The sequence below is a fragment of the Nuphar pumila genome, chromosome 14 (genome assembly GCF_984573655.1).
Source record: "Nuphar pumila chromosome 14, dmNupPumi1.hap1.1, whole genome shotgun sequence".
NCBI lineage: Eukaryota > Viridiplantae > Streptophyta > Magnoliopsida > Nymphaeales > Nymphaeaceae > Nuphar > Nuphar pumila.
In genome coordinates this window covers 87,652,187-87,664,459 of record NC_143262.1, presented here as the reverse complement: position 1 = coordinate 87,664,459, position 12,273 = coordinate 87,652,187, and the positions used below count along the sequence as shown (strand labels likewise).

The 12,273-nt window shown below is 40.5% G+C and overlaps 1 protein-coding gene across 1 annotated transcript; it reads right to left on the bottom strand.

Moving 5' to 3' along the window:
• Window positions 1–3,042: 3,042 nt before the first annotated feature.
• Window positions 3,043–6,892, bottom strand: LOC149817271 (alcohol dehydrogenase 1-like). Its single transcript, XM_089987637.1, has 10 exons — window positions 6,534–6,892; window positions 5,922–6,058; window positions 5,698–5,744; window positions 4,911–5,236; window positions 4,700–4,782; window positions 4,509–4,584; window positions 4,361–4,422; window positions 4,071–4,166; window positions 3,550–3,711; window positions 3,043–3,437 (listed from the first exon to the last, which is right to left on the bottom strand). The coding sequence occupies exons 1-10, from the start codon at window positions 6,565–6,567 to the stop codon at window positions 3,321–3,323; spliced, it is 1,140 nt and encodes a 379-aa protein (XP_089843763.1). The 5' UTR covers window positions 6,568–6,892; the 3' UTR covers window positions 3,043–3,320.
• Between the last annotated feature and the right edge of the window lie 5,381 nt (window positions 6,893–12,273).

Genomic DNA, 12,273 nt, shown 5'->3' with positions numbered 1-12,273 from the left:
GTGAGATTTCTAAAAAAATTCAAAATCTCCCGAGTAATAGGTCGATGCTAAACCGTGAAATAAATAAGTTTCTTAGGCTTTTTTTAATTTTATTTTTAAGTTCTGACCGTATAAATGTGATCTATGTACTTGATTTTATAGGGATCACGATTTCAACACATGGGTAGGTTTTTATAAAGTTCCAAAAAACAACCTTGTGAAATCTTTGTAAATTTTTGAAGCTCCAAATATCATTTTTTTTATAAAAAACACATAAAAAAAGGTGTGGATTCATAGTAAATCGACCATGACCAACACATTTATAGGGTCAAAACCGCATAAAAAGTACTGAAAAACCCATTTAACTCGTGGGTAAGGGTGGCAAAACCTGACCCGACCCGCCAACCTGCCTCTTAGGCGGGTTCGGGTTCGGCTTAAGCCAACCCGTTTAATAAACGGGTTGACCGACCTAACCCGTTTATTAAACGGGTCGGCTTGGGTTGGGGGTATGCCAACCGGCCAACCCGACCCGCCAACCTGAGAACCCGTTTACCCGACCCAACCCATTTATTAAATGGGTTGGCGGGTCGTGTCGGGTTACCCATTTATTAAACGGGTCGGGTTCGTGTTTGCCACAGCCGACCCGTTTAATAAATGGGTCAGGTTCGGGTTGAGGTATGCTGACCCGCCAACCCGTCGGGTCGACCCACCAACCCCACACGATTGTCACCCCTACTCGCGGGTTAGCACAGTTAAGCATGAATCCATTACTATATATATATATATATATATATATATATATATATATATATATAGAGAGAGAGAGAGAGAGAGAGAGAGAACTGCCAACGACAACTACATGCCAACTCCCGTGCAACATCCATCAAACACGCAATGGACGTAAGGTATTAATTTTTTTTCCGCTGAATACACTTTCGCGGCGGTCACGATCATCATCAGTGGCAAGCGTGGGGTGTACCAGCGTCGTCCATCACCTGCAATGGATGACACTGGTGCGTTGGCCATCGTTGGCAGGGAGTAGCATGGGCCCTCCCTTCTCTCTCTCTAATGATAGGGTGCTTCGAAAGTACCTAATCTCATCTAATAGAAATTTTAGATTGTCAAATTTCTTAAAACTTTTTTAGTTGATCAAACCCTATAGATATGATCTATAAGCATTATCTAATAGAAAACAAAATTTGGATCATGTTATTATAGCATATATGTATAATTTTTTAAGACCTTTAAAAACCAACTGTTCCTATCATCTAATTTTATGTCCAAGAATATCATCTAATTTTACGTCCAAGAAAACATGATCCAATTGTTTCTTATCATTTTAGTACATTCATAAGGTTTAATTGAAAAGATATAACCTACCACCATGTTTTATAGGATGTGAGAGAATGTACTCCCTCCCTATATAGCTTGGATAGGGGTTTTCAGGTTATTTTTTAAACATATGGCCCTACAAATGTGTCTTGATTTACTAAAAAAAATCACTTGGACCATGTTTTTTGAAAAAAAAAAATGAATTTTTAAACATTGGTTATTTTTTGAAATTATAGCCCGTTGATTTTTTAATCTTATGGTAAGATATAAAAAAAATATATAATCTTTTCAAAGTTCGGTAGGCAGACCACTAAAAAAGTCAGGTACCTACCCCTTACTATATATATAGTGTTGGCCTTCGGACCCCCTTGTGGTCATCAAGATTTAGGATATACTAATGACTTTTCAAGGCCCACTAGTCACTGCGTTTTCGTGATAAGATCGACTGGATGACCAATTGGATACTAAAACAATCTTGTTTGAAAGGAATCATGCCTGTGTTACGTAATGACAAAGATGCACTAGAAAATTGAAGACAGTTTTGAGAAAAGTGAACATCTTCTTGGGGGTGTTGGTGTTACAGAGCAGCTCTTGATTTTCAATACCTTGTGTGACCCATTTTCAGGCCTTAAGATATAAATCATCTGTTATTTTATTGCTAGGGCCAATGGAGCACATCCATGTAACTCAAGTGACCACAGAATACCGCCCCCCCCCCTCTCTCTCTCTCTCTCTCTCTCATGGCCACTGGAGCACATCCATGTAACTCAAAGTGACCACGTGTTCATGTCTAAGAGTGGGATCTCTCTCTCTCTCTCTCTCTCTCAGGGCCACTGGAGCACATCCATGTAACTCAAGTGACCACATGTTCATCTCGTTGAAGGAGACGATCGTTCTCCCGAGACAGCGAGGCGGCTTGGAGATTCCAGCTCTGAAAAAAAAGGGCATTAGTCTTGAAGTAGGCTTAGGTCGCTTCCACATCTCCATCTCCTTGAGCTATGTTTGTTAGGCAAAAATATAAAAGTCTACCTGACTCCTTTCTTTCAACGCCCAGTTCAATGTATCATTCATCTCTCTGGTTGAAATGGCGTAAGACACTTCGCTCATTCAATGACAGGGATCTTAAGTCTGGTCATGACCGCCCGTAGCTTCACTGGACCATAACGAGCGCAGATAGGTTTTTCATTAAGCAAGTTTACCATTCCTTGTTGCCATTCAGGATGAGCTGGTTTTCCATTGATTGTATATGAGATAAACAGCCCGATCCGAGGGCAAAAGCTTTGACGTCGCTAGTGATTTTGGATCGTGTTCAAACCCAAATTAAGCTTAGCTTCAATTTCCCAGCATGTGTGTTCTTTATGAGAAGGCAATAGAGGACACAACTTACCTATTTTGGTTTTGCCCGATAGTTCTAGACCTATTTTTTCAAACTTGGGGTGCACTGTCTGTTCAAACTCGTTCAAGTTCTGTTATTCGGGACCGGCTTTGTCTCATGATTTTACAAAAAAAAATGAAGATTATTATGGCAGGTACGATTGTTTTCAACATGGTGGGTGATCTGGACGGAAAAAAGCGATATCTTTTTCAGGGGCATCAAATTCGATTTTAGAAGGTTATATCTGATGTGTATTTGGCTCTTAAATTACATAGTAGAGCCTGGGTTGGATCCACTTGTACTCTGAACTGTGCAGAGTCACCATCCAATCTCTCTCTCTCTCTCTCTCTCATATATGGAAAGCCAAAAAATTGGGGAATGCATAATATGAACAAAACGTTACAACTACAAGTTCACAGCAATGTCCTGTTCTGGCCACACAGAATAAAGGACAAATAGAACTTAAGAAAACAGCCCAAACAAATACAAAACTCGACTCCTTTAAAAAAAAGACACAAAACGCGAACCAGTAGTCAAGCGAAAAAAGGCCACCTATTCGGGTGCATCACAGCAACACAAATGCATTCCCTACTTTTATTTATATCTTCAATTGCAATACTCCAGTCATGCATGCTTAATTCTCCATGCTGATGATGCAGCGAATGCCTTGACCACTAAGCATCAAATCAAAGGACTTGTTGATATCCGCAAACGAGACATGGTGAGTGATGAACTTCTCCAACTCAAGCCCCTGCAGCCATGATTTTGGATACAAACCAGTGTAAGGAATTCGCATGTCTGCGTGTGAAGAAATGAATAGCCACCCATACTGTTTCTTATAGTGGAACAGGGAAGGAGCTTACCTTCTTCATGTATAGTTCCACAACCTTGGGGAGATCGGTGCGCGGCTTGTAGTTGCCATAGAATGTTCCCTTTAGAGTTTTCTCGTTCAAAAAGTTCATTGGGTGCGTCTTGAACACTGCATCTTTGCGAGGAACACCAACCAGGACGGCCACACCCCACCCCTGTGACAAGAGTTTTGTTGTAGAAGATCAAGCCACTAATGGAGCAAAAACACAGGCAACTTATAGTTTCCAGATCACCCAATCAGAACATGTCAAACAAAGGCAGGAAATAAGCTTTTCGTAAGTACAGATGTTACAGATTATGTTTTAAATGGAGGTGGAGATAGACATTCTAGAATTTTATTTTTTTTTGTATAGATCCCTTGCCCATGAAGATCTTGGCATAGCAGGATTTTCCAAGAAGTCTAATTATCAAATAGTAACTTTTAAGAAATTACAACTTTACTGAAGACAAAGCATCATAATTCCTTTTTGAATTGAGGATCAGGTAGGCAACAATTAATATGACAGTTACTTACATCATGAACACATTCAAAGGCAGAGATCATGGCATCAATGTGTCCGGTGCACTCAACCGCCCTATCAACACCACCGTTTGTCATCTCAGCTAGTACCTAACAAGGGACCAGTAATTCAATTAGTCAGCATTCACAGTTACTCTGCCAAGCTTAAAAAAGTGCATCCATGAGCTAAAACAAGTACACATATGGGCTAGTTATAGATTTGTTAAAACAAGTACATTCACACCAGAGAGAGGAAGAATAATGGAAAAGAGCATGTAAAAGAACTGGAGTTTCTAGAAAGAAACCTCTTGAACAGGTCTGTCATAGTCTTTTGGGTTCACAAACTCTGTGCAACCAAACTTCTTTGCTGAAATAAAAGAAAAACAGAAAAGGGTCAGTAAGCTACATGTGAAATCACAGAAACTGAACCATCACAATGCCATTGTTGCTTACCTTCTTCAAATCTGTCAGGATTCAAATCAACTCCAATAATCCTTGAAGCACCAGAAACTCTTGCACCCTCAGCGGCCTAGCAAGATGCATCACAAGGACATTCCATCAGAATAAACTAAACAAATACATATTTCACAGCAGAACAATGAAACGGCCAAAAGCTATCAAAGTAGAAAAGGGAAAAAACTTACAGCAAGGCCTACAGCACCCAATCCAAAAACAGCTACAGTTTGACCCTTCTTTGGTTTAGCAACATTCACAGTAGCACCGAATCCTGAAAACATGGTTCAATTAATTATTAATCACGATAGAAATTACTTTAAGAAAACCACTATGTTTAAACAAAATAAAGAAAAAAAAATCAGAGGATGTCCGGAAAAAGCAGCGAAGCGATTTTGTTACCTGTCGAAATTCCACAGCTGAGGACACAAATTTTGTCAAGAGGAGCTTCTGGGTTAACCTTGGCAAGACAACCCACATGCACAACTGTGTATTCACTAAAAGTGGAGGTACCCACAAAGTGGTATATGGGTTGACCTTTAATGGAGAACCTTGATTTTCCATCAGCAAGCATCACTCCCCTGTCTGTGTTGATCCTGAGAAGATCACACATGTTGCTCTCTTCTGATTTGCAATGAGGGCATTCGCCGCATTCCCCAGTGAAGACAGGGAGCACATGATCACCAGGCTTAAGTTCTGTCACACCTTCACCAACACTCTCAACAATCCTGCCAAATTACAAATCAAGTTTTAAGGGTAATAAAAGAAGGAAAAAAAAAGAATGACGAAGGAAGAGAGAATGATAACGGTAAACGTGCAATTAAAACAAATTACTCTATGAAGCTCCTTCAATCAATAAACAGTTTAAACAGAAACTAAGAACTTTAAGGGAAAGTCTGGATCAGGAGAATCGCTTATGGCGAAATGAAACGAATTGGGGGAGAGATTTATATGACAGATCAATTTGAATTATGAACACATTCATCAAGAAAGGAGCCACAAAATGCAGGGAAGAAGAAAAGGATCATACGCATATCCAAAAGAGCATTTTAGAAAATTTTGATTTCTCCTAGAAAATTACAGTAATAATATACAAAAAATAAAAAACAACCATGATATCATGCACAGTACATCATGGCGTCAACAAATAAAAAATATCAAATATAAAAAAAACAAGAAAACAACTCACCCTCCAGCTTCATGACCAAATATTCTAGGGAACAAGGGTGTCTGCCCCTGCATTGCAGAAATAAAAAAGTACATAAGTCAAAGGAACCAGTATTGAAGAATACTATTAGTTACCACCGATCTTCATAAAACAAGAACAATGCATCCATCATTTACTTTTAAATCTAATACTAAAAAAGAAGATAAAGACTTAGACATAAAGAAGAAGATGATGATGAAAACTACCTTTGCTTCCCAGAAAAAGACATCAGTATGGCAGAGAGCGGTGTAGAGGATCTTGACCCTGACTTCCAAAGCCTGAGGTGGAGCTACCTCAACCTCTTCAATCACCAAAGGCTTGCCTGCCTCCCATGCAACAGCAGCTACCCACCAACACCCGCAAACACAAACAAGAGATTAGATAAATTCGAAAAAGTTAAAAACAGAAGGTAGGTGCAGAAACTACAAAGATCTCTTCATTTCCTCCTCCAAAAACCTCATTTACGTGATCTCCCCCCTCAAAAACCTCATTTAATAAAACCCAAATTGTTTTTCAGCTTCCACGTCACACCCACTATAAAAAAAAAATCCATGTTTTTTTCCTTTTAATCTCAAATCCCACAGAAAGATGAGAACCCAAAACACCAAACCAACAAAAACTACATCATTTTCCTCAACACCCACCCAAAGAATACGCAAAAAATTCCTTTGTTTCTTCGCTTCTCTCCGATCTCTCAAAAGCACAAAAAGTGGGAAACCAGACAGAGCGCAGACCCCAACAAAGATTACATCACGTCCCACAAAACCCACCAAGTGGAAAAAGACGGATCATTCAAATTTCAGAGAAGCACTCCCTACCTTTGCATTTGATGACCTGACCAGCGGTAGCCATTTCTCTTCAACACCCAAATGAAAAACACCCAACAGAGAGATCGAATGAGAAAGAAAACAAAGAAAACACCGCCTTTACCGAAACAGCCGAATTGATTCGATAGACAAAGCTTTGGTGCTTATGGGTATTTATAGTTCAACACAAGTGGGTCTCTTTCTCTCTCTGATAGACACTAGAAAGAGAAAAATATCGGCTTCTTTCTTGGGGAGTAGGCAATAGGAAATACCGCTTGGATTTGTTTTCATTGGTTTGGGCATTTGGGGAGATTGCTTTACGTGAATGGATTCAATCATTCAACGGCGCCTCTGATTTGGGCTACCCAATCAGCTCGTGGTTTTGCCGTTTTTGAATTCCTCCATTCAAATCTTCTCCAGTCAAAAGAGAACTCAACGAAAAAAATTTGCTTGTATGTCACAGGGACACTTCAACATGTTCCGTGTCGCGTCCCCTTAAATATTGTTTTTAATAAAAAATTGCACAAAAATCACGTGTCTTCTGTCCCTTGGTTAGTTTCAGGGTGCCCATGGACCCATTTGGCTTGTGCTTGACATGGCTGGGGGAGGTCATGGTTCATGGACCCAATGTCTTTTTTTTTATGATCAAGGAAAAGCTTCATCGAGAATTGAGTAATTTAATGGGTCCGTGGAGTGTCAACGGATCGGATTTACCTGAACATAATTTGGACCAAACCCTAAAGGGTTTGGGTATGCTTAGGGATGGCAGTGGACCAGGGGACAACGGGGTCTCACCCCGCCTTGCCCTATTTGGACCGGGGATGAAGGGCATGAAATGGAGATGGAGGTAGGGATGAAGGTTAAAATCTATCCCCGTGCGCTAGTGTAATCAAGCAGGATTTTATCTCTGTGCTAGCAGGCACATTGCATGGGTATACTGCTCAGGTATTATCTAAGCTCAGACTGTGTGCTTATTTTTCTGCAACATGTATGTGATTGTTCCTAGTTGCGAGTTACATTATGTCAAGTGCATACAAGGGTTATGATTATGCCATAGTTCATACTTATTATGTTTAACCTTGGTTAGTGACCAACATGTAAATAAATATCGGTGAAGACATGTCCAGTTCAGGGTTGGAATAAGTAAATGTCTGGAGTTGTTGGGAACCCTGCTTAATGTGCAATATGGGTTGAATACCCGATACGGGCACTTGAACTATTAGCTTGTGTGCTATGGAAATAAAATTATTGAAAACTTAATATTAAAGGTTGAGTGCCTGATCAGTTTAAAGGCATCAGAGCACTTTGGGTGAGTTATGTAATCAATATGACAAAGGATTGGGACGGTTCTATACCCTGGGTAAATTGACTAAGGTTGAGAATTCTACTGTTGTGGTAGTAGAAGGAAGTTGGGAAAAATGCTCTGTACTTCGGGAAATAAATTAAATGAAAAAATTAACCCACTCAGTTTCGGGCTTACCTTGGAGAGGGTAGGTGGTACAAAACTTCGGGGACATGTGTTTTTGTTCGAACGTAAAGCGACTCGTTGGTCCCAGTCCTCGGAGTTGGGGGACCCGGACTACCAATATGTCCTAGGTGGTAGCTCTTTGTTCTTCTGCAGAAGTTAGGGATGCATCCTGTTTTGGTTTTGGCCTTTAGGAGTTTCTCTCGGTCACTAGCTGCTCCCTTGGGATTTCAGTCACAGTTAGAATGTTTGGGTTAATAAAACAACTTTGAATAATATACCCCCGAACGTCCTCTTCTGTGATGGTTGCCTCGGCCCGTGTGTACCCGCGGGATAAGAAAAGATAAACATCAATTAGAACATTTTAGGTATCACAGTGAATGGAGTTCTAAGGTGACGTGTTATATTTTTCCAACATGTTCTGAGCTTGTGATGAAATGAAATCCTGAAATGTGTAGATATGAGGAAATCAAATCCATATTGTGATTGCTACATGAATGTTGTGCATGACTGTTATTATTGTGGCAGAATATGCTTTAATTGCATAATTATAACTATTGCATTATCTGTTTGTCTGCTTAGATATATGTTTGTTACTGCGATTACATAGTCTTCTTTGTGCGATTCTTAATAGGATAAAAATTTACACACAATCACTACATCACCTACTAGATTCATGATATACCTGCATTAAGAGTACAGTTTCTTCTACTTAGACGTGGTAGTCCAATTCCTATCATTTTTATCATTTTCAGGCAAAGAGTAGTTCTATAAGCGACGCAGGATGAGGTGCTGACCAAGACTTGATCTACTTGTTCCCTGGCGGTCCTACTTTTTGTCAGATTGGAATCTTTGTTTTGAGACTCATAATGTGAAAAACTCTGATGTTGGATTCTATTATTGTTGAAATAAAAATAAATGGTGTGGTTTGCTTTTACCTTCCTGTATCGTTTTGAAATGTTTAACCTTAGAATTATTAGTTCCGTTTTAAAAAAAAAATCCTCAAAAATCTGGGTTAAATTTTCGGGGCGTTACAGTTATGGTATCAGAGCCTGAGAACAATAAATCAAGGAACATGGTCATGCCACACCCTGCAAGCGCTCTGTAAGTATAAATTTTAAATTTTTATTTCGTTACTCATGATAATTACTTTGCTCTCATGTATAAGCATAGATATATACATGTAATAATTTTAGGAACGCTACAATTCAAAGATAGTAAAACTGGGTGTATTGAAATGATCATTAGATGTATCGCCGATCCCAAGCTAGTTCGAGCAACGCAAACGAATGACAGGAACAAAGGGGTTTCATGATGGAAACACTCGGTAATCTGGCTAAGACAATGGACACCCAAATGCGCCACCAGGCGGAGTTAGCTGTAACCATAAGTGAAAGACATAACACCAGCACAATCACCTATGAGAAATTCTTGAAGTTGAACCCGCCCACTTTCTCAGGCAAGGCTGATCCTGAACTAGCCGAGAGTTGGATTGCAGAGACAGAATGAGCTTTTCGGGTTTTGTCTGTTCCCGATAATAAGCAAACAGACTTCGGCACCTACCGCTTGACGGAAGATGCACAGAAGTGGTGGGACACAACCCGAACCATCCACTTTGCCGGAGTGGATACTATTCCATGGGAAGATTTCAAGCGGGCATTTTTAGAGACGTATTTTCCCCAACATGCTGGTGATCAGAAGCAACGAGAGTTCCTAGAGCTTCTTCAGGGAAATATGAGTCTCGTAGAATACACTACCAAATTTCGGACCTTAGAGCGGTACTATCCGAACTTATTTGACAATGATAAGGCCAGAGCGACTAAGTATGTTCGGGGACTTAAGGACAGGTTACGAACTCGTGTGATGACCAATTCACCATCCACTTTCGCACAAGCCATTGAAGTGGCTACTATGCTGAACGAAGATTGGGAGCGATCGAGGAAGGGTCAGGATAGCACATCGTGGAAGCGGGGAGCTGGTCCGCAACAGTACCAAGGTGGCAAGAAACACCAACCACCTCACAAGAAGCAGAGGTACAATGGTGGAAAGCATCCTCCAGAACAACAAAGGCAAAATCGAGTGTGCCAGAAGTGCAATCGGTTCCACTACGGACAACCTTGCCCTAGAGACATCGATGCATGTCTCCACTGTGGAAAGATGGGTCATTATGCCCATCAGTGCCACAAGAAGATGGCGGATATGCAGAAACAGAATGCCGGAGGAGGCCAACAACAACAACCATCTCAATAGCAACAAGCACCGCAGGAAAATGCACAGAAGAGGGTGCCTGAACGAGTATATGCTACCACTGCAGAAGAGCTGAAAAAGGGAAATCTGGTGCAAGATACAGTACTTGTTAATGGCCATGCTGCACTTGTCTTTTTTTATTGTGGCGCTACACATTCGTTCATATCCATAGAGTTTGTGAAACTATTAGGTGCACATACCGAATCTCTGAAACATGAATTAGATGTGTACAATCCTATAGGATATAATTCTATATGTGTAAACTACATTCCTGATGTAATAATTGTGTTGGAGGGGCAGGATTTACCTGCCGACCTGATCATACTCGATATGACAGAATATGATGTCATATTGGGGATGAATTAGTTATATGAACATTATGCAAATGTTCTCTGTTGCCAAGGGAAAGTGGTCTTGTCCCGACCAGGATTACCAAAGATTGAGTTTCGACTTTCAAGACCTATGGTAAAGGCCCGAATGGTATCGGTACTAAAGGTTCATAAGTTTATGCGGCAAGGGTGCCGAGCATTCCTAGTGAATGTAATTTCCTGCGAGTCGAAGGTCACACCAATAGAAGAACTTGAAGTTGTTCGTGAATTCCCGGAGGTGTTCCCAGATGAGTTGCTTGGATTACCACCACAGCGTGAGGTAGATTTTCATATCGAGTTGGTGTCAGGGACGACACCGATCTCGAAAGCGCCCTATTGTATGGCCCCAGTAGAGTTGGAGGAACTAAAGAAACAACTCCATGAGTTGATGGAGCAAGGCTTCATTAGGCCTAGTGTGTCACCGTGGGGAGCATCAGTTCTCTTTGTAAAGAAGAAAGATGATTCTATGAGGTTGTGTATAGACTATCGGATGCTGAATCAGGCGACCGTCAAAAATAAATATCCATTACCTCGTATTGAAAACTTGTTTGATCAACTGCAAAAAGCGAAAGTGTTTTCAAAAATCGATCTTAGATCTGGATACCACCAACTTCGAATCAAGGACAATGATATTCCCAAGACAACTTTCAGAACAAGGTACAACCACTACGAGTTCGTAGTTATGCCATTCGGACTGACAAATGATCCCGCCGCATTCATGGATTTGATGAATCGAGTATTCAGAGCGTACTTGGATACTTTTGTGATTGTCTTTATTGACGATATACTTATATACTCAGAAAGCATAGAGCAACATCGAGAACATTTGAGGATTGTATTGGGGACTATCAAGGAACACCAGTTGTTCATCAAATTCTCCAAGTGCGAATTCTGACTCGAGAAGGTCATGTTCTTGAGCCATGTCATATCGCGAGACGGAGTAGCTGTGGACCCGACTAAGGTTGAAGTTGTATTAAATTGGGATCAACCTAAGAATATCGGTGATATCAGGAGTTTTCTAGGATTAGCAGGCTATTATAGAAGATTCATTCAGGACTTTTCACAGATTGCCATGCCCATAACCAAGCTTCTGAGGAAAGGAATTAAGTTCGAATGGACGGATAAGTGCGATGAGAGTTTCCAAATCTTAAAGAAGAAGCTTACCACCCCACCAGTGTTGGCTTTACCTTCAGGTCATGGTGGTTTTGTGGTCTACTTAGATGCATCAGGTACTGGGTTGAGATGTGTTTTAATGCAAAATGGTAAGGTGATAGCATATGCCTCTCGCCAATTAAAGATTCATGAACGAAACTATCCAACTCATGATCTCAAATTGGCAGCCATAGTGTTCGCTTTGAAAATATGACGACATTACCTGTATGAGAAACAATTCGAAGTATTTACTGATCACAAAAGTCTCAAGTACTTGTTTTCCCAGAAAGAGTTGAATATGCGACAACGACGATGGTTGGAGTTTATAAAGGATTACGATTTTACCATTTCCTATCACCCAGGAAAGGCAAATGTGGTAGCTGACTCTCTCAGTCGCAAAGCTGGTTGCAGTTTGTCCAGTCTATTGACAAAAGGGTGGAATTTGGTAGAGGAATTCATTGATTGGAAACCGTTCGCAGATGTCGTGGGAAGTATCAAGTTATCTAATTTATCTGCTCAT

Coding starts and splice junctions, on each gene's coding strand:
- LOC149817271 (XM_089987637.1), bottom strand. CDS start 6,567: ATGGCTACCGCTGGTCAGGTCATCAAATGCAAAG. Junction 5,237..5,697: donor TTTGGTCATGAAGCTGGAGG/GTGAGTTGTTTT, acceptor GTAATTTGGCAG/GATTGTTGAGAGTGTTGGTG. Junction 3,712..4,070: donor CCTTTGAATGTGTTCATGAT/GTAAGTAACTGT, acceptor CTCTTGTCACAG/GGGTGGGGTGTGGCCGTCCT.